Below are 25,228 nucleotides of genomic sequence, written 5' to 3'. Positions count from 1 at the left end.
AAGCCTCATGAAACACAGCAGTTCCATCGAATAATGGAATGCATAGTCGATATAAAAAACTGGATGAGTAACAACTTTTTATTACTGAACTCGGACAAAACGGAAGTGTTACTTATTGGACCGAAAACTGCTATAAGTAACAACCAAGAATACTGTTTAACTATTGACGGATGTTCCATAAAACCCTCGTCGTCAGCAAAGAATCTTGGCGTTCTATTCGATAGTAATCTGTCATTTGAGAGCCACGTCGCCAACACCTGTAAAATTGCGTTTTTCCATTTTAAGAATATATCTAAACTACGTCATATGCTGTCAATCTCAGATGCAGAGAAGTTAATTCATGCATTCATGACATCAAGACTAGATTACTGTAATGCACTGTTAGGTGGTTGCCCTGCAGGCTTATTACAAAAACTCCAATTGGTCCAAAACGCGGCAGCTCGAGTTCTTACACGTACAAAAAAGTATGAACATATTAGCCCGGTTCTGTCAACCTTGCACTGGTTACCTATAAAGCATCGCGTTAACTTTAAAATCTTGCTTATTACCTATAAAGCCTTACATGGTTTAGCTCCTCAGTACTTGAATGAACTCCTTTTGTATTACAGTCCTTCACGTGCATTACGCTCTCAGGCGTCCTGTCAGTTGGTAATACCTAGAATTTCAAAATCAAGTGCAGGTGGTAGATCCTTTTCCTATCTAGCGCCTAAACTTTGGAATAGTCTTCCTTGTTTTTGCAGGTACAACTTTAATTATTTTGCTTATAGTCAATATGTCTCATGTACAGCTGCTTTGTAACAATGAAAATTGTAAAAGCGCCTTATAAATAAAGTTGAGTTGAGTTGAGCATGTTTAAATGTTTATTTGTCCTACTTTTGCCAGATCTGTTGAGCACATGCACTGCATCCCTCTGCCATCTGTACGCTTCTAAAGGCAGCCGCATCGGCTTCATTGTGTGCGGGACACAGAGCTCAGTTTTCCGGCGGTGCGGACAAACTTGGGTTCCTGCGACATTCCAAAAAGCTAAATGTGGCTTAATTCATTAAGATGCAGTATACACCTTAATAAAGCGTATTATGTAAAGAAATGCCGAAGAGCCTGAACGTGAACGTTCAAGACAAAGTGTGAGCGCTTTGCATTCACTGATTAGCCTCTTCAGGTGTTTTATCAGAGTTGGGGCTAAACTCGGCAGGAAAATGGATCTCGCGGGCCAGAGTTGAGAACCACTGGCCTAAATGAACATGAGATACATGGTTGGTTAATAGCCAGCATGCGATTATTACACGACATTGGACATTTTTTCTAAATCTTTCAAAACACACTGTTGCAATTCATTACATCTTTTCCATTACATAAACTATCACTTACTCAAATGACTTGAAATGTTAAAAACATTTTTGCCTGCCAAAAAATGCAAGTCTCTAACACTTTGGGCACCACAATGGGCATGGGGGAACATGAACAAAATGTCTCTAAAAGCGAGAGGAATGTATGAATTGAACACTAACAGATGTCGTAGTTTACGGCCAATGGACATCAGATATGTTTCTAATCCCACATATCAGGCGTGATGACCTTTTAATAACAATGCTCACCATTGTTGGAGACGTTCAAAACAAAAAACATGCCATGGCATTGACATGCTTTGCGTTTTTTCCACATTTTTCCATTTTTCACGACAAAGCCATTTCGTCTTAATTATACAGAGTTCCAACTGTTAACAAAAAACAGTATGGCCAATATACACTTCTCAGTTTTCCGAGCTCTGGAGAACACACAACAAGAGTATATGCTGGAATTTTCAACAGCCAAATCTCTCTGCATCTCCTTGGTGATGCTGTTTGTAAAGCTGAGCTGTCTCACTATGGTTACCGCTCGCTTGATGTCATAGGATGAGTTGGTAAATGTGGACAATAAACAGATGAACATCAACATGTTAGATACACAAAGAACTGCTTCAAACATTCCAGAACATTCTTTGGAGTATGAGATCTCGTAAAGAGATTTTCAGCTCACTTACAGGCCAAATCTCAAATGCCAATGATAAAAATGAAAATAACTCTGTATTTCTTTAGGGATGTCTTTAAAAAAAAACTTTTGTGCAATTAGAAGGATGTCAAGGTCAGACAAGATCTGAGCGTTCTTCATGTACTTTAGGCAAAGCATGACACTTTAGCCTTGTGAAAATGAACCATAGTTTGTTTGATGTGTAGTAAAACCACAGGAACTACAAATTTACCATGGTATTCAGGGCTGTACGTTAACTTTGTTTGCACATAGCACTAGGTCTGTCGCGATTGCAACTTTTTGTTTGGCGATTACATCAGAATTAATTGTGATAGTCGATATTATTGTCATTTTATAAATATTTTATGCCACTGATTCTGTAATGATAATATAATAATGCAAGTACACCCTTTTAAAGAACAAAGACCTTTTAATAGAATATTTGGACATTGAAATTGGACTGTAAATAATAACTGGAGTGTAAATATTTAAAAGAAATAAAACAGACACTTCCCATCTTTAATTATAATTGGTTGATTTACGTTACAAGATACATGATTGTATGTCATAATGTGGCCCTTTGAAAAACAATGTCTCTTTATCTGGAACTACTTTTTGAGTGGTGTTCCATTCGTGAAGTGCACTTCAAAGAAACAAAAACACTGATTGGAATTCGTCTAAGGTATATTCATTCATGTGACATGTCATATTTAACTTAACTGTCTGTAAGACCTCTCTCGAGCTCCAAATGCGATGCAGCTTTTTTTTAATCAGTTGTGTTGCTGTTTTCGACACCTCCGTTTTAAAAGAGTAGAGCGTCTTGTTCACACACTCCTTTGTTTTCATATCGGAGGTTTTCGGCTTTGACGCCAAGCTGATTAGGCCTACTACAATATTCTGAACTGGCTTTATTCAACAGGAAAACACAATAACTCCTCTAGTCTTTTGCCCTGCCTCTGTCCGCACCGTGTGTGCTACTGTACTTCATTACATTTGAATGACAAATGCTGCATGCCTTTTCATGCCACAAAAAAAAAAACTTCCTTGGCCAACCGTCCTCTCCCTCCCAGTTTGGGAGAGATTGTCGGCTGCTTCTAATATGACACACCTGAATCAACCCAGATTGGTGTGTTAATTAGAGAGACATCCACAACATTTTGGGAGAAGGCAAATGAGTTCAGTTGTGTATACTTTTCCCATCTCTGATTTAGTTATTATAAGCAAAAGATCTAATTAAACTTTTATCCGATTAATCGAAAAAATAATCGTCCAACTAATCAATTATCAAAATAATCGTTAGTTGCAGCGCGCCATTAGTTAACCTCACACATGAATAGGGTTGGGTATCGTTTGGATTTTTATCGATACCGGTGCCAAATCGATACTTTTAAAACGGTACCGGTGCCTAAATCGATACTTTTAAAAAAGAGTCACGAAACACTGGTGGATGACATTCAAGAAAAGTATGTTCAATAAAAAAAAATAGTTATTAAATAATAAAGAAATACACAACAAATCCACAATTAAAGTGAATGTGAAATGAGCATGGACACTAACATTGCTAGAAAGATGTTATAGTGTTTACTGTTATTTTTGTTTACCCTCCAGCTACAACTAAATGCTCACCATAGTTGTATTAAATATGGGCAGAAAATGTAATATATCAACAGATTAAGTTCATTTAAAGAGAGCCTTCTAGGCTACATTATATGTGCATTATTTTAAAACAGACAGCATGTATAATGAATAAGTATAATTATTAGGGCTGTCACGATTATTAAATAATCGTCTCATCGCGATTGTTTAACCTCATCGCGATGGTTTCAGATCATCGCAATTATTGCACATCTCTATAGAAGACACTAGGGGGAGCTGTAGTGAATCTGCATATTGTATATTTTATTGTATATATTGTTACTAAAGCATGGTAATACTTGTAAAATGTACCACCACAACACAATCACTTAAAAAAAAAACTAAAGCATATACCATAAAAATAACCTGCAGTACAATTTAATATTATTTCAGTGTGAAAACCAGTCTACCAAAATCTCATTAACATAGAAGTAAACTTTTATTGTAGTCTTGCAAGTGAGAGAAAAACAGATTAGCAGCTTTTCTATGACTGATAGCATTTTAATGGTGGCTTCAATTCACTCCTGATCAATTTACTTATTTTACAAGTATTTGGCGAATGTATTATTGACAGGTAAAAGCCTAAACCTCAAGTATGATGACCCAATTTTTTCCTATGTATTTCCAAGAAAAAGAACATAGTCTTTATATTCAGAACAATCTGAATAAAAAATGTGTGAGAATTAAAAGTCAAAGCTCTAAAACAGACAATTAATCGTCATAATCGCAATGATTTATTAGACAATTAATCGTCAGCCAAATTTCATAATCGTGACAGCCCTAATAATTATATGTATATTTCAATATTACATTATGAAAGTAGCCCAAAAACCTGCAACCCGCGGCTCCATAATTTTTCCCGCAACTGCATTTTCAAAATAGCCCAATTGTGCGAGAAAATCGCGACCCTGGCAACACTGGCACTTACAGCGAACCGGGCGGGGCCAATCGCCTCGGACCTCGAGCTCAGAGGCTGAAATCATGCCGCGTTACAATACAAAATACAAAGTTCCACCAGCCAGAGGGAGATGAATGACACCACACGCATCTATTCATGAACAGGAAATAGAACTTACTTGTGGGATTTTTGATTTGTTAATGTCTCTCGGGTGAAAAGTTTGTTGTAACGCAAGCATTACTGAACATGTACCGAGTAAAATATTACTGAAAATTGATTAGTAATGCCTTACACTACTGCGTTACAGCAAAAAGTAATATGTTACTGTAATGCATTACTTTTGTAACGCATTACTCCCAACACTGGTATTCGTAGCACAGACCGATTTTTCATATATGTCGCACTGTACAGCCCTGAATAGTATTACTATAGTAACCATAGTTTAACCATGGTATTTGTAATGAACCTCTGTATGGTAATCAGTTAGCAAAAAAATATTTGACTTACGCAGCAAAAACCCTTTTCATAATCACCGTTAAAGATATTTGCAAAAACATGTTATAAAATGCATGGTTCAAAATAAATCACACACCCTAAATAATAATATACTAAAAACAAATTGCCATGGGTCATATCTAGGGATGTAACGATTCACCGTGAGCCGGTTGAAAATCGGTTATAATGAGCGACGATTCAAATCGGTTGAGGCTTGAACTGAATCGCAATACATTTTTTGAACAGCAGGGGCCGCTATTTTCACTGCAAACCTAAACGTGGATGCTGATATTTCTTAAATGCAAAAAAATCCAAGAAAAGCACAGACAGTATTAGTTTGTTTATATTAAAGAGACTTTTTCTATTATTAATTTGTTATAAAATTGCAGTTTAGTTTTGTTATTTGAAATAAAACATTATTTTATCATACAAAGAAACGTGAAGCATTTAAGAAATAATGCAAGGGACGTTGTTCATTTCTAATTTGTTTCAACTCATTTTTTCAAAATAAATCGTGAGTAAATCGTGAATAAATCGCATCGTGAGATCAGAATCGTGAATCGCATCGCATCGTGAGCTGAGTGAATCGTTACATCCCTACACAAGTTATATGAGACCAAGACTTTTCCCAAGTTGTCCCATGTGGTCATCTGACTTAAAAAATGCCATGTCGTTTTCAAGAACAAAAGCTTATACTTGACATATTCTTAACTAAACAAGTAAACAGAAAGAAGAAAAGCCCAAATTATTCATAAATAAATAACCACACAACTGATCAGGTCTGACACTTAGAAGAAGAACTTGAGCTTGCCCTTGCCCTTGACATTATCGATTTAGAACGTCCTACCTCCCTCTGTGGTGAATGGAAATTTCCAAATGGCTATACTAACCCACTGAACATTGAAGCATGAAGCAAAATGCCACTCTTACAATGTGGTGGTCCCTGGCAACACAAACCTCAGCTCTGATCATTAGGATGCAAACAAGAGAAACAGAAAATTTAGCTTATCATCTGCTGACAGCATACTGAAGAGACGCGAGGTTAACTACTTAGGAAAACAACTTCATTAAGCGTACACATCATAACTGGGAAAATAGAGAAAGCGATGCACCAAAATATGTTGCATTGTTTTTTATTTCACCCCCACTAAAACTATTGGTGAGTTTTGTTGTAATAAATGGCATTATAATAGAAAAATAAAACAGAGAAACATTTCTGTTTTTTACAATACTATGTTATTTGTTATTAACAATTATTTACTATTGCAGTCAATGTTGATGCACCAGCTTTCCACATGTCAAAACAGAACAATGTGCTGTTAGATCTAAAAAAAACCCTCCATTGTTCCACAGACTCATTCTTATCCAACAAAGAATGTAGAAACATGTGATCACAATGCTTGGACATTGTTGATAAGCAGAGTTCAAAAGAACATTAAAAAAACAAGATTAACTTGTTAATAGAAACCTTTCCATTTTAACTGATAAACAAACCAAGAAAAAAGTTGTGTGTTGATCTAGAGCTCTTAGCGCCAATGGCTGTCTCAGGCGTTTTTATTTTGGATAAACTTTCTGTTGGTTAAATGTGCAAATATTGAGTAATACAAATACAAATAAGGTGGCCATCAACAGACAGGTGACTCTTATGCAACATGACCAAGGACTCTAAGTTTGAGGTCCATGTGAGAATCAGACCCCAGTATCAGACTAATTTACAAAACGCAAATATTTCTTTACAGTGATCCAAAGCTAATGCATTATTTTGACTATTGTTTTTATTATACTCATGCCAATGTCGTGGGACAAAAATGAACAATCGACAGAGGTCGCGTTAACCGAAAATTCTCTGTCATTGATGGATTCTTTTTACCAGTGACGAAAAAATCTGATGGCCGTACGTCATTTTGACAGATTACAATGAGGGCAGTTTGTAATTACCCTTTTTGTTGAGTGGTAGCATTCAATCATTTCCTTTCATTTGAAGTGATCGCAAGTAGGGCTGGGCGATCTTCCCAAAAAAGCATTTCACGATCTTCATAACAAAGAATCTCGATCCACGATCTGAATTGAAATACAGGGGTGTACATGACCTGTTTTGCACATAGCAGTGGTGATACAGAGGTTTAAAGTTTTGTAGTATAGGCCAAACAGTTGTACAGGTATAAAACGTATGTTATCATCTTTAAAAAACACAAATGCAAATCATCACATACGTAAATAGACTGGTTAAAGACAAAGGACATTAATGTTGTATACAAATGGATCAATTAGGGCTATATCATTTTTAGTTTACCCATTTTTTATTGTTCTGTGTTGTCTATTTTTTACTATACAATAGTAATATATTTGTCCACATAAAAATACTGTAGTATACAGAGTTTTTTTAATCAAATAAAGCTTTTTTTATCATTTCAACTAACTATCCAGCCCACAATAGCCAACTGAATTAACCAGTCTTTCTAAATGAGCTAAGCTCATTCACATCTTGCATTCTCTGTGGTTCACTTTAATGATTAAAGGATCTCTTATATTCGCTAGTGACTGAAAAGTTCAATAGTTTAAATGAATCGGTTCAAATGAGTCATTCGTGTGCGAGTCGTTCTGAACGCAATGTGCGTTCATACTGGCGAACTCGCTGTGTACAGTATACACTGATTCAACTGCACAGCTAAAGACATTACATGTTAATGCGGCATGTTAATTTAATAAATTTCAAGAAATTAAACATACTTGCATGCAAAACAAACAGCCGTGAAACACAGGCTGGCTCTTGTTCTGCAACACTTTTTAGCGCCTCAGTGTGCTGATAACAAACCAGCGCCTCCACCATGGCGTAATGTCGCAACTGCAGTTACAAATGACAGTCTGTTAAATGCACGCAGCATTTCTTGTCAAGACTCGCAACATAATTTTGGCGAGAGCCTGAGGCGGCATGACATTTGAAGGAGGCGGCCACCTCCAATTTCTCTATGCAGGAAAAACCCTGCCTTACCTCTGCTGAATGGCCATGATGTGCGATGCATGGAACTTTAGATCAGAGGTTTGGGTTCTCAAACTGTGGATTGCGCCCCTCAAGTGGGTAGCACAGGGGAATAAGGTGGGTCACTTGGCTGTTGTGGTGCATTACAGTTAAAACAATGAACATGGGCAGTATAAAACCCCTGGTTCATCCGTGCTGTAAATGTGCTGCTGTCACATCCGTGAAAGCACAATAAATGTCATTGTTACTTTTTGGAATAAACTTTTTGTCTAATGCACTGCAGTAGCCAAGTGACTTGTTGGGTCATGACTAGGGCTGTCACGATTATTAAATAATCGTCTCATCGCGATTGTTTGGCCTCATCGCGATGGTTTCAGATCATCGCAATTATTTCACATCTCTATAGAAGACACTAGGGGGAGCTGTAGTGCCTGCATATTGCATATTTTAGTGTATTGATTGTAACTAAAGCATTGTGATACTTGTAAAATGTACCACCACAACACAATAAAAACTAAAGCATATACCATAAAAATAACCTGCAGTACAATTTAATATTATTTAAGATAATCTCAGTGTGAAAACAAGTCTACCAAAATTTCATTAACATAGAAGTAAAATTTAATTGTATCTTGTAAGTGAGAAAAAAACAAACTAGAAGCAATTCTATGACTGATAGCATATCAATGGTGGCTTCACTCCTGATCAAATTACTTAATTTACAAGTATATGGAAGTTGTATTATTGACAGTTAAAAGCCTAAACCTAAAATATATGATAAACCAATATTTTCCAATGTATTTCCAAGAAAAAAAAACATATTTTTTATATTCAGAACAATATGGTCATTTCAAAGCTGAATCAAAAATGTATGAGAATTAAATGCCAAAGCTCTAAAACAGGCAATTAATCGCCAAAGCCCTAAAAGAGACAATTAATCGTCATAATCGCAATGATTTACTAGACAATTAATCGTCAGCAAAATTTCACAATCGTGACAGCCCTAGTCATGACTTGCGAAGCTTACAAACAGCATTTATTTTACATAACTCATTACTCCATTACTTATTTTTAAAACCAAAGCACACCCACACATCAGCTCTCAGAGCTCGAAGCGTTCTTATATTTTTAGCCATGCTCGCTTCCACTTACTTTTGGCCGTATGTATATGACATGATTTTAAAAAATGTATTCATGGTAGAGGTATCACTATCGATGCACTATCGGAAAAGAAATGATTGTGATAGTTACATGTATCGATATTTTTGCACAGCCCTAGTAAATATTAAAGAATAGTACAGTTTATCAATTTACAACAAGAATTAGGGCTGTGACGGTGGCCGTGACAACCACACCACCACAGTGGTAAAGTGCCATGACGGTGGTGAGCTGCCACCGGCGGTAGTTCACATCACTGTGACAAATATAAGTGTAATAAAAATGTTAGTTGCGATCAGGATTGCTAGCATTTCAGTTGTAGATGGTTTCATTTATAATATTTTACATTGACACAGAAATTGTTGGCATATGTTTCTGTTGGTGCGTTCGAGCGCGGGCCTGCCCGGCAAAGCCCAGGTTATTCTGCGGGTTCTGCAATGGATCTTGTTGTAAAATTAACAGTTACATAAAATCAAAACCGGCTATGACCCGCTTGCTTAGTGTCGGAGCGCGCGCAGGTTTTGCCGCGGTTGCGGAGAGACATCTATTCGTTTGCGCTCTTCTGAAAGCGCATTTATTGCAGCTGTAAACATTTTAATCTGGACAATGTCAACATGTTAGTTTTCCACCAATGAGTAGGAAAAAGAAACGTTTTTATGGCAATCTGAATAGGAAAGCCAAGGTAGGTTTAAACAGTTTGTTTCAAATGGAATTGTCAAAGACTGTAAGGGTTAATACGCGACTGACTGAAGTTGTCACTGCAACTGCACTGCACTGAAGAGCTTTTTTATTTAATATTTAACTTTCTTATATCATTTAAGTTTTCATTATTTATTGATGTTTATTTAAATGTTTTATATGCTGTAGTGTGCCGTTTCACTGATGGATTTGCGCATTAAACATGGACGGATGTTTCATCCTCATTTATTTCAGATATCATATTTAAATTTCAAGTATTTAACTATTTAACAATTTCAAGTATTTAAATAAGGTCTATATTTCTCTTCCACTCGTCATGTGGTTGCTACACGCAAATATAATAATATAAATATTGTTTATATAAATACTATATATTTCCCAAGTCGATTTGTCCATTACCATCGCGGTGGTAAAAAACTGCCACCGTCACAGCCCTAACAAGAATACCACAATTTGCTATATCAAATACTATAGAACTATACAGTATTTTTTCATTCGAGCGTTTAGGTTAACCTGTGTTTTATTTTGACGGGTTGTCGTGAAGACGCTTGAGTTTCAGTGTGTGTAGTTCAGTGACGATAGTTTTTCTCAAACAGTGAAAACAGTTCAATGCACCTGAAATAAACTCTCAGGGCAACTCTGGACATGATGTTCATGTGTTTCTGTCCTCATACAGTGAGACACATACAAATCCATGAGCGACACGCAGAACCGGCAGATGACAGATTTAAATAGCAGGATTCCGCGTCCGCATCACGGAAATCATAGGGCTCTAGATATATGTGAACTCAATGCAGCCGGGAAACGAGTTTCAATCGCAAAATAGACTAAAACTAAGTAAATAAGCGGTGCGCCATCGATTAATGTCACATAAACAAGCACAAGGACAAACACACTTCACACAAACAAGCTGCTCTGTCTAATTCGCTAGCAAAACTTGTACACACCTCTTGTTTTAGACGACAGACAAGATCATGATGATCATCGCGATTCCGTTGAAAAGTGGATTGAGGACGCCGACCAAAGATACCCCTGCCCTGAACACGATCGCGAAGGAACGCGTATGTTTCCCATTTATTACTCCTAAACGCTTCATCCATTCAGCAAAATCCACGCGGGATCAGCGGAGACTCATGTGCGGAGTCAGGGACGTCGTATAAACAAGGCATTAGACCTGCGCTTCTCAGTTTCTAAGTGTGGGGCGGACCGCACTGGTGGGGAATACAGACATGACAGGTGGGGCGCGACAAACGGGAGGAAACATTTTTGTGCCCATCTCTACTTATTCCTTTATTTATTGAATGACCATACACACAAAACAATGGCACATTTAAATGCAAGCCTACTTAAAACTACATCAGACTGCGAAGAAAATGTCACGTGGAACCTTTCATTACAAATATGCTAATTAGCACGTAACATCACCTTGCACCATAGTGACGGGTAAAAAAATAGATTATGACAGATTTTTTACGAGACTGTCCTTCAAAATGACGGACAATGAAAAAGTGTAGCGCAACTTCGGAATCAATAGAGAACTGAATGAAAGCAGTTCACCACATTCTACCCATATGGTGCTCCAACTGTTTTCATGACAGGCTGTTGGATAAATCTAAGGAGTCTGTCACATACAGAGGAGGTCTGCATCACATCCTAGCAGAAGCAGTGAAATCTCCTTAAGGACAGCTGGCTTTAGCTATAATCTCAGGAAGACACATATTCAGCAAAAACCAGGTCACCTTATTGCCATATGCACCACCAGGGCTGTACATTGCGACACATATGTTGCACGAGCTACAAAAAAATCGGTGACTGTGTGAAGAATAAATTTCGTTAATTTATGTCTAATTTACGTCCTTTTAGTCTATTTGCGAGTGAAACTTGTTTTCCGGCAGCATCAAGTCCATATAACTACTGAAGATGCGGACGCGGAATCCTGCTGTTTACATTATGTCATCTGGCTGTTCTGCGTGTGTGAGTGAATGAGCTGCACAGTTGAACATACTACACGCGTGACAGTGGACAGCTCACTGTATGAGGACATGAGGATGAACACATGAGTTTCTCTGAGAGTTTATTTAGCAAGCATTTCATAGTTTGAGTAAAGCAGTCAACCACACTGAAACTCAAACGCCTTTGTGACGACCCGTCAAAATAAAAGTCCCGTTAACCTTAACACTCATATGAAAAAAAATCTGTAGTATACTATAGTATTTGCTATAGATAATTGTAGTACCCTTGTAGTAAATTGATAAACTGTTGCAAAACTGTAGTATACTATGGTAAGATTAAAAAATACTATAGTATCTAGGACTTTTACTGCAGTTGACTATAATAAATACTATAGTATTGTATGTCAACTACAGTGTTTTTATGTGGACAAATATTACTTTTGTAATTTATCCATCTGTATGTAACATTAATGTCCTTTGACAATAACCTACCGATTCGTGTGATAAACTGCACTTGTGTTTTTTTAAAGAGGACAACAGACGTTTTATACTTGTGCTACAAATTTTTTGCCTGTGCGCTACAACATTTTAAACCTCTGTAGCACCAGTGCTATGTGCAATAAAAGTTAACGTACAGCCCTGACACGGTTACTTACTGGGGCTAAAAAACAATTGTAGAGGGATACACATTATTCTAGTGCCCACTTTTTTGTTTTGGGAAGCTGTGTGAGAGGGCCGATTCATGCTGGTGAGAAGAACACAAAGGTTTGTCTAGTCTTTCAGACATCCTGCCCAGGACTCTTCGGGAAACGTGATGCTTTTGGTTTTGCTTGGCCTCTGTGTACAACAAAACAATCGTATATGACTACAGTCTATGACAACAGAAGGGACATCAGTCAATAACTTAATGTTTCCATTTCGCACAGACAGACTTGAAAAACTTATCTGCCTTACAAGGTCATAACATTACCATCATCAAATATACTGTATAATCATTATATTATCATCAGAAGACCATTACAGGGTCTTGCACGACAAGATACCAGGATTCCCTTTTCTTTTACGGTCAGTGTGTAATACAACAATAATCCATTATAAAGCAATGAATGTCTCCACAGTTGTCATTACAAAACCACAAAAGTGAAATTGTCATGTTAAAACAGGTCAAATATAGGAACAAATAATGATCTAATCTCGTAAAAGACAATTTATTGAAACGATCCTTTTGCTCAAAAGCAGATAGAGGAAATAACAGGTGTGTAAAGAATGCAAAGTTGATTAAAGAATCAGGTTTAAAACTAACAAATACATAATCGCTCGGTTGAATGTTATCATCCATTCACAACAGAACTGCTCTATTTTTTCATTACCATAAAGATCACCAAAACCAGGGAAGCAATTCAGTTAAATAAATACATTATTAAACATCTCAATGCCACTCAGCTGCTGCTCCAGACACGGTCTCTATGCAGGATTCAAGTTTCACATCCCAATTAAACGAAACTGAAGCTATTTTAGGGACCCATAAGACCAAGACGGCTTCCCTTTATTTCAGATAACAGCCAAAACTATTAAAAGGACAGACGTTTAATTCATTTTACAGGAGTTTTTTTAGTTTCATAGCTGTCATTCAATTCAACCAACTAAGCAGCATTAGCTGGTTTTAACAAAAACACTAAAATGTGTTATTTACTTCGTTTGCATTTGTAATACATGGTGAATCTGTGTGGTTAATAGGTTAACACGACCGAAGGAGAAAATTTGAAATGATTAAAAACCTTTTTTTTCTGGGTTATCGCGTTAGCCCGATAGCTTAGCACTGTCAACATCTACTGTATCGCCGCTGCCGCACATCAGTCAAGGCTTTAAATCTACTACAAAACATGTAATAGTTGTTTAATACAGACAATAAGGAATTAAATAAGTATATCGTGCAGTATAAATACCATGTAATAAATAAAAGATAGCCAAACGCAAAAGACATTGGCTAATCCAACAACTAGCATCCGCTAAAGTCACTGCATCGAATAAGCATCCGCACTTACCGGGTCAAGTCAGAGGATAAACGACACCACACCGAATAATTGTATTAGTCCTTGCTCCAAATTCAGGCGATATTAATGATGATATACGGAAAGTAGCTACAATGTCGGGCTGGCATGACCAGTTTTAGTAATGCGAGCCGTTGGTTCGGTGGAGCACAGAATGATAGTCACACACCCACAGCGCTGCCAAAAAACATACTGACCCCGCCTCTCTCTCTCTCTCTCTCTCTCTCTCTCTCTCTCTCTCTCTCTCTCTCCCTCTCTCTCTCTCTCTCTCTCTCTCTCTCTCTCTCTCTCTCTCTCTCTCTCTCTCTCTCTCTCTCTCTCTCTCTCTCTCTCTCTCTCTCTCTCTCTCTCTCTCTCTCTCTCTCTCTCTCTCTCTCTCTCTCGCTCTCTCTCAGCATCTTTCCTCATTCCTTCGAGTACACGCACACAACTTTGCAAAATTTTCTGTTGATTCGACTATAGCCCACATAAAGATATGTAGCTTTTTCTTATGCATATTTTTGTCATCTTAACTGAAAATGACATGAGACGATGGTGTAAATGAAACGGTAACGTAGTAAATGCATTAAGTAACATGAACTAACAATGAGCAACATAGTTTTCAAGCATTTATTAATCCTTGACGTTTGTTAAAGTGAATAGGCCCACAATTATTCTTGTTAGTTCGTGGTGCATTAACTACAATGTTTGATTTGTAAATGCTGAAGCAAACATGAACTGCAATTAATAAATGCTTTAGAAGTATTGTTAGTTAATATTAGCTCATGCAATAACTAATTGTTAACAAATACCATGATATTGAAAAGTGTTACCAAGTAATAACTCTTATGCAGAAGTTCCCACCTCAAAAATATCCTTTTATAAATAACTTGAAAGACACAATTGATCAATGAGAACCTGAAGCTCTCTTTTTGGCATATCACAGTAAACTCTCTGTATATAGGCTATTGGAGATCTCCAGTATTTCTTTTCTTTTTGTAGGAACTTTAACTTTACTTCAATTTCATTTATAAAAGAGTTTTGGGGCTAAGGTACAAGTCAATAAACTGCACATGCGCAAATATTTATACACAAACAAGCCTAACCATGCAATGCTTATTTAAACCTTAAAGTCACGAAGTCGAAACAGCCTTTTCAAAAAGCTTTGGAGTCACCAGGGTTGCCAGATCTGCGTCACAAATACAGCCCACTGGCCAATCAAAACTAACCCAATGACCCAAGCCCTACTAAAACTCAAATTATGTCACTCCCATACCTAAAATACATATTTTACAGTCCCTTGCAATGCATTACACGATTATTATTACGATTTCTTCTTGAACATTACGTACAGTAATAAGACGCCTTATGTTTTCTTAAATAACTTTATTGTACTATAAAAATGTCAGCTGATAAACAATGTCCTTCCGCACTTCACCCGCGGAATAGAAAAACAACCCGCAGCGAAAGTTTAAAAGTAGCCCGGGAAAATCCCATACACCGCAATACCCCATACTCATTTATGTTGAACTGCAGCGCCACCTTGTGTTTGTTCGCAACAAATGCAAATAACTGCCTTTTATTCTTATAGCTACATTTGCCTGTTTATACTATAAATACAAATAAACGTTTGCTATTCAATGTTTAAGTTATATTTTAATATTATTATAAAATATCATATTTTCATAATGAATTGTGGCTTTTTCTCACTTCTCATCTGTACCCTCTTAATGCTGCTTTATAAAAGATGACTACACTTGTACAGAATTATAACAATGAAAAGATACAGAGATACAAGCTAAGAGTAGAATAAAACACAACCTTGGACTTATTGAAATATTTATTGCTGTGCTTAGAAGATTACACTTCTTGAATTTGAAGTTCTGTTTGGAAGGACACTCCAAACACAAAGACTCAACCATTTCTATGATTTATTATTTAAATAGTAAAACAACAATTCTGTCATACAATACATAGGCCTCACTAAGAAAATCTGAACAATCTAGACTAGGCGAGGTGGTTTATACACAAGAACCTATATGTTGTGTGCTTATACAGTACATACAATTCGATGTACAAGAAGAGACAAGAAAATAAGAGTGACAATAGCTTACAAAAACTGCACACCTCATAGAGGACGCACACGTAGTTCATAATGTGCTGATAGGAATGACAGTATTATATAAAAAGCTTCATGCTAAACACATGATTCACTGCAGGCTTGTGTGCTTGTAATGTGGCAGTATACTGTATGCCCGGTGAGGAGTAATGTGTGTAGATATAGAGTAAAGGTACAATATGATTGAAATGGTTTATATTGTTTCATATTGCATCACCTTTTTACCATATAGTACTCAACTGAAAACTGTGAAATAAATGTCCTCTGGCACACATGAGCATGGCTAAAGGTCTAATGACTTTTGACAGCCAAATGCTTATGGAAAATCATGTTTAGCATTTAAATGTTGGCATATCTCTGTAGATATTATTTACACATCTCCAGTATTTCTGTTCTTTTAGTGTGGTGGGAACTTTAAGATCACAAATCTGTCTTTATCTACAAGAGGCCAAAAAATAAGAGAAACCCATTTGACAGTTTTTCTACTTTGACACTTGTGGATAGTATATCACGGTGTGTTTTCAATCCAGACAATATCCTAATATAAGTGTCAGGACCCCTTTGTACGCAACAACACAATAAATCCAGAGCAAGGACTGACACTTCAGAAAACATTGTAAAAATGATCACTTCTTACAGATGGTTCTGATTCACAGAAACGTTTCTCTGCCCAAACTGACACATCTGGCTCATACTTATATTCTTTTTGACTCTAAATGATTATACATTCATATAAATTAAATGGACTGGTAAGCTTGTCTGGGTGTATGCATTTTTGCGCTCGAAAATTTGGTCCTCTGGTCATCCACAGTTCACTGGTAGTGTTGTGCATCCCACAATGTATTCAGCCTTGTGCATATTATATAACGTTTAAGCCTCGTACACCCTACAAAGGAAAAAGAAGATATGAGGTAGAGCGTGCCAGTCTATTAATAAGGACAATCTGTTATATTGAATAAAGTCAACATGAAATCAGAATTGACCCTATGTACATCCTAGTACATTGTTAAAACAATGTTTTCTAATAATGTAAAAACCCTTTCATTAAACCCCCCTGTGGGTCTGGTAATGCCTACTTAATCAATATAATGAATTTCTTGATCAAGTCTTTCTTTGAATATCATGTTGCATGGCAAACTATGTTATGGAAGTAAAACGGGTTGATAAGGAGGCACTCATATATATATATATACAGCCGCTGAAAAAAATGAAGAGAGCATTTCAAAATCCATTTTTATGATTTTAACATTTACGATATATAGGTGTGTGTACAGGTATACAGGTTTCATTCTGTGAACTACTAACAATATTTCTCTCAAATTTAAAGCATAAATACTGCTTCTATTTGCAGATAATGAAAACTGGAGAAACAGGTCAAAACAACAGAAAAGATGCTCTGTTTTTTTTCTGACCTCAAATACTGCAAAGAAAACAAGCTCACTTCTCACTGTTAAGAAATACAACAGTAATATCTATACATGTATTTAGGAAAAGTTCAACATTTATTTTTTATGTGATAACCTTGAATTTTGTGTCTTGTCATGCTGTCAGTCTTTTCACATTGGATGACCTCACATTGGATGTTTGATTTTGTTGAAATTCAGCAGACACTGGACTGGAATGGCCACGATACATTTAGAAACTATGATTAAATGAACATTTTGAATTGTCTCTTTTTTTCCGCGGCTGTATCTAGCGATCTAAAAATAAAAATGAATGAAATATTACAAAGCTAGCCCTTTGCTAACACTCACCTGTGCTTGTCCTTCCAGATTTTGAACCACTTGACAAGGTTCTTAGTGCTCTGGAGTCTGGGGTGCAGGCAATATTCCTGACCTTTGAAACGGGACACATTCTCCATGGTGACACTACAAACACACGGGGAGAACGACATAGATGAGCAAATGGATAAGAGGTAAAGAAATGAACAGGTGAAGCGCTGAGATGAACAATAATCAATTAAGCAATACTAGAAATGCACATCAGGCTATGATTTAGGATTTTTACATTTGATTTCAAATGGTAAAATTGTATTGTATTGTGTATTGTATATTAAATCAATATTAAATAAATTACTCAAAACTTTTAAGTTAAATCATTGGTCAAAGTGTGCAAAGGGACAAATACGAATACTTCTGTGTTGAGATTTGAACAAAATGATTTACCATGAGCACAGAATGCTTTGGTAAACATTAGTAATGTTATGAGATTCATGTTTGATTATTTAAATTGTACTTATTTAAATAATTAACTAAAATATAACATATTTATTCATAACAAGACCAAATTGAAAGGCTCTGATGCTGCATTTCATTTATAAAGAATTAACGCAACATTCGTAATGTCTTCAAGTACATGTTGAGGTCACACGCAGCAGGTATAAATTAGTCTGGCTGTAATGCAGCATTATGTCATTACACCAAACATTTAAGACTCACAGGGACTACAGAACTGGACCAGAGGCTGCTTTTATCCACCTGTTCAGCCAAAAGAACTATTTTGTTGACTTTAAACTCTCTTTTGGGCTCAGAAACGAAGTAGGAGCTGTTGTGTGACTAGAGAAGCTGCTAGAATGTTAAACTCACAGACTGAACACATACACTGAAAAGAAGTAACTTTTTCAGCAGGGTCGACTGAGTTTGTTTTTGTGAAAGTGATCCCAAATTAAGAAAATCAAGAAAATCAAGATCTATCCATGATTTTATTTTATTTTAAGATCTGAAATGTGACCCTGGACCACAAAACCAGTCATAAGTTTCACGGGTATATTTGCAGCAATAGCCAACAATACATTGTAAAGGTCGAAATGATCTATTTTTCTTTTATGCCAAAAATCATTAGCATATTAAGTAAAGATCATGTTCCATGAAGATATTTTGCAAAAAATATATAAAAACTTTATTTTTGTGAGTGGATGCAGCATAATCGTGAACAAAAACATCCGGAAACACGCCTACAAAACTTTACTTTTTGGGAATTACCCACTCAAGTTTGGTGTCTATGTAAAGCTTAGCAATTCAGCTTTCAGGTTCATCTACTCTTCATAACATCATTACAGCCGTAAGCCAATAGAGAGCTTTAAAACAAACCTGTTTCTTCTTAGCAACGGCCAGCTACAGCGCCTCTGATGGACAACTTTAAAGGCGATTTTCTCAACATTTGGATTTTTTACACCCTCAGATTCCAGATTTCTCAGCCAAATATTGTACTATCATAACAAACCATCCATCAATGGAAAGCTTACTTGTTCAGATGATGTATAAATCTCAATTTTGACTCAATAATGACTTACAACTGGTTTTGTGGTGCAGGGTCACATGCATATATGTCAACATATGTTGAAGTAAATACATAAATAAATAAACAAACCACAACTTGACTTATTCAATTTTATAATTGGCTTTATTGGATCATATCTAGAATCTTTCTCAAAATATTGCTTGAAACTGGGACGCTTGTGCTTTTTAATACAATGGATATGTTTTGATTACAATTTCTTTCCGAAATGTTAAAGAACAAAAACGAATTTCTGGGTCTTAACTGGTAAATTTACTGCCTGCCAGGCATGACTTAAAACTTGATGTTAAAATTGTCAGCACTACAGAAGTGGAAATCTTTAGCTGCTATTTCTAAATGACCAGCAGATGGTACTGTCGAGTAATGTCATCTATCAAGGCTTTGTATTACCAATGCAGTTTGCTTTATAACAGAGAGCCTGTCTGGATCTTATATACATATATTGTACAAAAATCTGACCTCTCCAAATCAGACTGATGCAACTAAATGTTTCAATTGGCTCAGCTAAAGTTTGGTAAATTTTACAAACGCTTGTTAAAAAGACGGAAAATAATTGATACATTTATGAATCCTCAACTGAGTCAACTGACAAATTTTGATGCAATTTTTTGATTTTGATATCATTACAGTGTGGGTTTCATAAACAGAACTGTGGTAACATAAACATGATGAGGCATCTTCATTATCCAATATCTTTTATGTAAATCTGCACAAGCTTGCTGAAAAATCCAGCTAAATCTAGATGCTGAAGACAGCTGGTTCAAGCTAATCAAATCTGGTCATTTACGGACATTAACTAGTCTATGCTGGTCCTAACTGGTTTAGGTGGTTTATTAAGTGCTCCATCAGACGGCGGTGCTGCAGACAGCTTTATTAGGGCCATAAGATCACCTTGGCTAAGCTGGTGCACATGTGTTTGAGCTGACTGATCATGTTTATGACTTGTTGTTTTTTCCCAGCGTGTATCAGAGGCAGCTGGCACTTGAAATGACATTTGAATTGTTTGAAGCAATGAAAATAAAATGACTAAAATATATGTTCTGATAAAAGTATATGTATATGCAGATACTGTATATGCAAACTAATAGTCATGTTCTTTGACAAAAGCTATACAGTTTTGCTTCCGAACAGTCTGGAATGCCTTGCATAGACTGCATTAACACAATTGTTGTTAGTTTGTACAATTTAAGGGACAGATCAGTTTTCTGTCATTCCAGAATCTACATGTAAATACTGTACACATTATCTTCTATTGACATAAAACATTCCTTACAAACACAGTCCCACAACATTGTTTATAGAGTATGAATATCTTATACTGAACAAATATCCAGTATGATGGGTGTACTAAACACAGCTCCAAAATCTACCTCACTTCTATCATTAATATTTCTACACATTTCTATACAAGCACAAAGTGTAGATATTAGCAAATGAGGGAGGACTTACAAAATCATCTTTTCTTGGCAGTATGGATGTTTAGGCTTAATCTCCAACTTTTGCACATCTTTGTATCGAATCTTCGGGCCTTTCCTTGTGCATCTGCACTTATATGCTGAGAAATAAATATAAAACCATTGTTTAGTCAATCACACAAGAGATGGACAAATCTCACAAATCAGTCAAGAAACATCTATCTCACATCAAAATCTAAAGAAAAAATTACTTTGTAAATAAAAGAAAATTTAGTCGATTTTAGAATCATTCCGATTTCTGTGATCCACCAAAAATGAGTAGTTTGTAAATGTGTAAAAATGCCTGTTCACTGCCACACAGAGTCTCAAAACTTAGTTAATTAGGTCGTCCAAAATCTTCAAACTAGGCAGGACACTGGGATGGTGATTCATTAAACTGGCATTTAGGGGTTTTAGGTTCTTCCAGCACACTGGCTATGAAGCAGGTGAGCTGGTGAAAAGACGCGTGACCTACATCTAATCCCTCATCAATCTTCTCCTGTTCCATTCAGCATCATCTCTAAACAGCCTCTCAGGACAGACGCCAACAAGAACTCATCCAGAGTGAAAGACAAAGAGCTGCTGTTTACTATCACTGGCCAACAACTGAAGAATGAACTAGATCGACTGAGAAGAAGAGAGAAGGATGTGTTTGACAGCTGGACCAGCATGGCGCTGTTATTCTGCGCAAAGTTGTAAACATTTGATAGCGCGAGGATAAATGTTTGTTCAATGCAACACTAAACATTTCCAAACTCCTCGCTTTGAGTCCAGAGTCAGACTTGAATGTAACATAAACACTAAAAAAGACGAAGGGCATCTTTTGCGACGAACAGCGCCACGTTCCATCTATATATGCCACATTAACAAAAACAAACAAAAGACGAAAAGACACGGCAAACATCACCTACCCTCTGTGCTGAGCGAATAAACAGCAATGACGAGCAAAAGTAAAGCGGCTGTACAGCGATTCATCCCCAACAGTTTGTCAACAAGCTCCAGCAGCCTCCGGTATGTTTTCAATATTCCAATCCAACAGTCGAGATCTCTAAACAGTCAATATTATACCACAAACCCGGATAACCAATGTCTCTTTTCCCCCTTCAGTCTCTTTGATGTCAGGATGAATGAGCTCTCCAACGCGTACTGTCACCGTTGCGCGCTGCGCTCTCGATCTCTGCGAGCGTCTATAAACACACGCTCTGTTGCGCCTCATTGATATGCACGACCCACCGACGAATTAACTGTGCCTGACTCGAAACCTAGCGAGCTGCCTACGTAGACAGCATGTTTGCGTAACGTAGACGCTTTTGATGCTTTCTAGTTAGGCAACGTACTTGGTTTTGCGACGCAGTAGATATTTGTGCCAAAGCGCGGTCCGGACCAAAACAAGAGAAAGAGACGAAATTGAGTTAAAAAGTTTGTTAGTGGAGCTTGTACGTTGTCAGGGGATATCATTACATTGGCTTTCACCTTTCGAACTACTTTCTGGGAAGAATTGAGTAATTTAATCTAAGTTTTAGTCTTCAAAGATGAGGACATCGTTCACTTTGGAAGAACAGTCGTGTCTTTAGAATAGTAGATTTAGCAAATCTCATAAGCTTGAGAAATACCGTGCTTAATTCATTCACTAAACACATTTACGTTGAGAAATGTAAATAAATAAACCTTACTGTACATTATAAAGAAACTCATGAATGAAGTGCTTTGGAACGTCCATCATGTAAAACAGAAAAATATTGTTATGTGTCTGTTTCATCATAGGCAAGTAAGCTTTCAGGTCACGTGAGTTCATTCAGACTAGGCGCTCATGTAATGCACTTAGCCTATGCAATTACATCATGCTTACAATTGTTCAGATCTGACAGTATTAGCCACCCTCATTTCCAGTCATCACTGGCATTCTATCAAATATTTGAAGTAGGCTACCTTAATAGTTGGAAACAAAACACCATATGCCAGGACATGTTTTTACTGTATTTTCATTTCACAACACGTTTCACGGGATTGAACGTAAGAATGAATCTACGACGAATTCAGTTGAAATATTGTTGGACTGCCAGGTACCATATAACAGTAACTATTGCCTAAATGTACGTAAATCTGCTTTGCAACAAAGCAAAATTGTGAAAAGCGCTTTGTAAATAAAGAAATAAATAATATTCAAACAATTTCAAACAATTAAAATTTACAAGATGCTATTTTATCTTGCCTATTGCAGGTTGCAGAGACAATCATTGACCTCAGACCTGTGGGTTTCTGTTTATTAGAAAGGTTTATTCAATAGGCATCTCTGTGCCATTTATATCAACAACAGATGTATGGGAACCTGCACAGAGACATTTGCTGACTTGCGTTTCGCTTTCCATAAATATTTCAATAACATTCATTTTGGGTAGTGTGGCATCATTTCATGTAGATGTTAAAGCAAAGAAACTCCTGCTATATGTGTTCAAATTGTCATTACAGCTATTTACTTTTTCAGGGTTGAATATGATATGAAACAGGGATAATCTACCTATTGTTTCTTCACCGTACATTGTTTGGCGCTGTAAATGACACCCCTGAGAAGACTGTTTCTGGTTTCCTCCTCATGCCTGGATGATTGGAGGGCATGAAGCGAATCATCTGAGTAACTGTGTGTATGGACAAGAGCCCAGCTGTCAGCAGTCACGTCCCGCTCGCTGTCATGTCTGTTTGTGGCTGATCCAAAGGTCTGGAAGGAGTGAAAAGCATGCAAATCATATGTCAAGCTGCCCTCCGTTCTATCCCAGCAGATGAATGATGTCAGATTTGATCAATGCCCCTATTTAACCCAAATCAACTCACATTATCAGTTGTTTATGTTCTGTCAAATCAAGAACCAAGCGATTTTGTTTTGTATGACTAACTTGGCAATGTTAGAATGATGATTACTGACGGCTTCGAAAAGGATGAAATAAATAAGCACTAAAGGTTTTAACCAAACATATTACATGTATTTGAGAAGAAAAGTACATCACGTTCCATTCAAATAATGAAACATCCACTTCAAGGGACATTGTTCTTTAACCATGTCTTTATTGGATTTTTAAGCACTTACAAACCATGTCATGCCATTGCATGCCATGCAAAATACAAACCAAGCTTCATCTGTCAACAAATGATGCTAAACTAGCTTTTCCCAGACATTTTTGCAATTTAAGTCAGCTCCCGCAGGTGCCTTGGCATATGTATTTGATTACATTCAAATTTTACAAAGTCAAATATTTTCTATAGTATTTTATTAAAGCAATGACCATTTGTAGGCGTAGCTTAAAGGAACAGTTTACGTAAAAAATAAAATTGTTTTATTTACTCTCTGTCATGCTATCCCAGCTGTTTATGACTTCCTTTCTTTAGAAACAATGTTTTATCTGCCAATAACGATTCTAGTGTATTCATATAATGACTAATAATATTAAACATCAAACTGGTGATGTTCTTAAACAATTTCTATATACAGAGCACAAATTCATTGCATTTTCATGTTCTCTTTTGATTGACAGGATACAGTATATCGGCAAATAGTGTAAAAATTGCTTTTATCACCCGATACCGATTATTCAACACAATCTCTCAAGGCAAAAACGTAATTATTTTACAAAGTGGCTAATTTTGGCTAATTCCTATGAATTCGTACGATCTCATTTGCACATTTTAGTACGATTTACTTTTGCGCCAGTGACGATAGGATTAGAGGTGGGGCTTCAGTATGCTTTTTTCTACACGGTAAATCTTTGCTGTAGTTTGCAGCAGGTTTGCCAGTAAATTGCTGTAGATTTAATTACTTTCCTTTCCAGTACTGGTTTCAATTTGAGTTAAACCAAAATTAAATCACTTTGAATTTTGAGATTCAAAATGAGTAGTAAAAATATTTAAAACTTCTTAAATTACGATACATTTACTTAACAAGAAAAGTGACCAGATATTAAGTCTTGTTTTATGAAAGAAAATATAAAAACTAGGTAAGTTTATGTTTAAAACAAAATTGTAAATAAAATCTATCGCTACAGTAATTTACTAGCAAACCTGCTACAAAACTACACAAACATTTTACAGTGTAGTAATTATAAGTTTTTGTACGATTCACAACATACAAATTTATACGAATAAGTCATCTCGTACAATAGTTACGAATTCCCATACAAATGTAACGTCTTTTAGGAGACATTTAAAAACCCAATCATTTTGGTTATGATGGATCTGTGTATTTTCTTGGAGCTTATATAAAAAGATAACACGATGCCATTTTAATATAAAATTATTCGTTTGTGCTCCACTGAAAAGAAGCCATTCCGTTCCTTACAGCTCATATTGCATGATGGTTAGTAAATACAAGCAATTTTTCATATTTAGGTAAACCAGTCTCAAACTTTTTTGTTGTAACGCCCCTTTGTGGCCCCTCAAATAAGGAATTATAATGTTAAACATGGAATTTTAATTAAACCAAAAACATATTCAATTATACATTGCTGGAACATCA

At 36.4% G+C, this 25,228-nt stretch overlaps 2 protein-coding genes across 8 annotated transcripts in view; both read right to left on the bottom strand.

The window, feature by feature from the left end:
* The window catches only part of fam13b (family with sequence similarity 13 member B), a 62,145-nt gene extending 48,077 nt beyond the window's left edge, over positions 1-14,068 (bottom strand). For 6 of the 7 annotated variants that reach the window (XM_057349268.1, XM_057349261.1, XM_057349264.1 and 3 more), the window contains exon 1: positions 13,870-14,068. The gene's annotated coding sequence lies outside the window, so the exon portion shown is untranslated. The remainder of the gene's footprint in view (positions 1-13,869) is intronic. The other variant, XM_057349267.1, reaches the window with a different exon arrangement.
* A 1,608-nt stretch (positions 14,069-15,676) lies between these two features.
* Positions 15,677-21,967, bottom strand: cxcl14 (chemokine (C-X-C motif) ligand 14). Its single transcript, XM_057350200.1, has 4 exons — positions 21,636-21,967; positions 20,720-20,825; positions 17,728-17,841; positions 15,677-16,859 (listed from the first exon to the last, which is right to left on the bottom strand). Exons 1-4 carry the CDS (start codon positions 21,697-21,699, stop codon positions 16,844-16,846), a joined length of 300 nt encoding a protein of 99 aa, XP_057206183.1. The 5' UTR covers positions 21,700-21,967; the 3' UTR covers positions 15,677-16,843.
* Positions 21,968-25,228: the final 3,261 nt, after the last annotated feature.

The sequence above is a fragment of the Triplophysa rosa genome, linkage group LG13 (genome assembly GCF_024868665.1).
Source record: "Triplophysa rosa linkage group LG13, Trosa_1v2, whole genome shotgun sequence".
Lineage (NCBI taxonomy): Eukaryota > Metazoa > Chordata > Actinopteri > Cypriniformes > Nemacheilidae > Triplophysa > Triplophysa rosa.
This window is presented reverse-complemented; position numbering and strand designations above follow the sequence as displayed.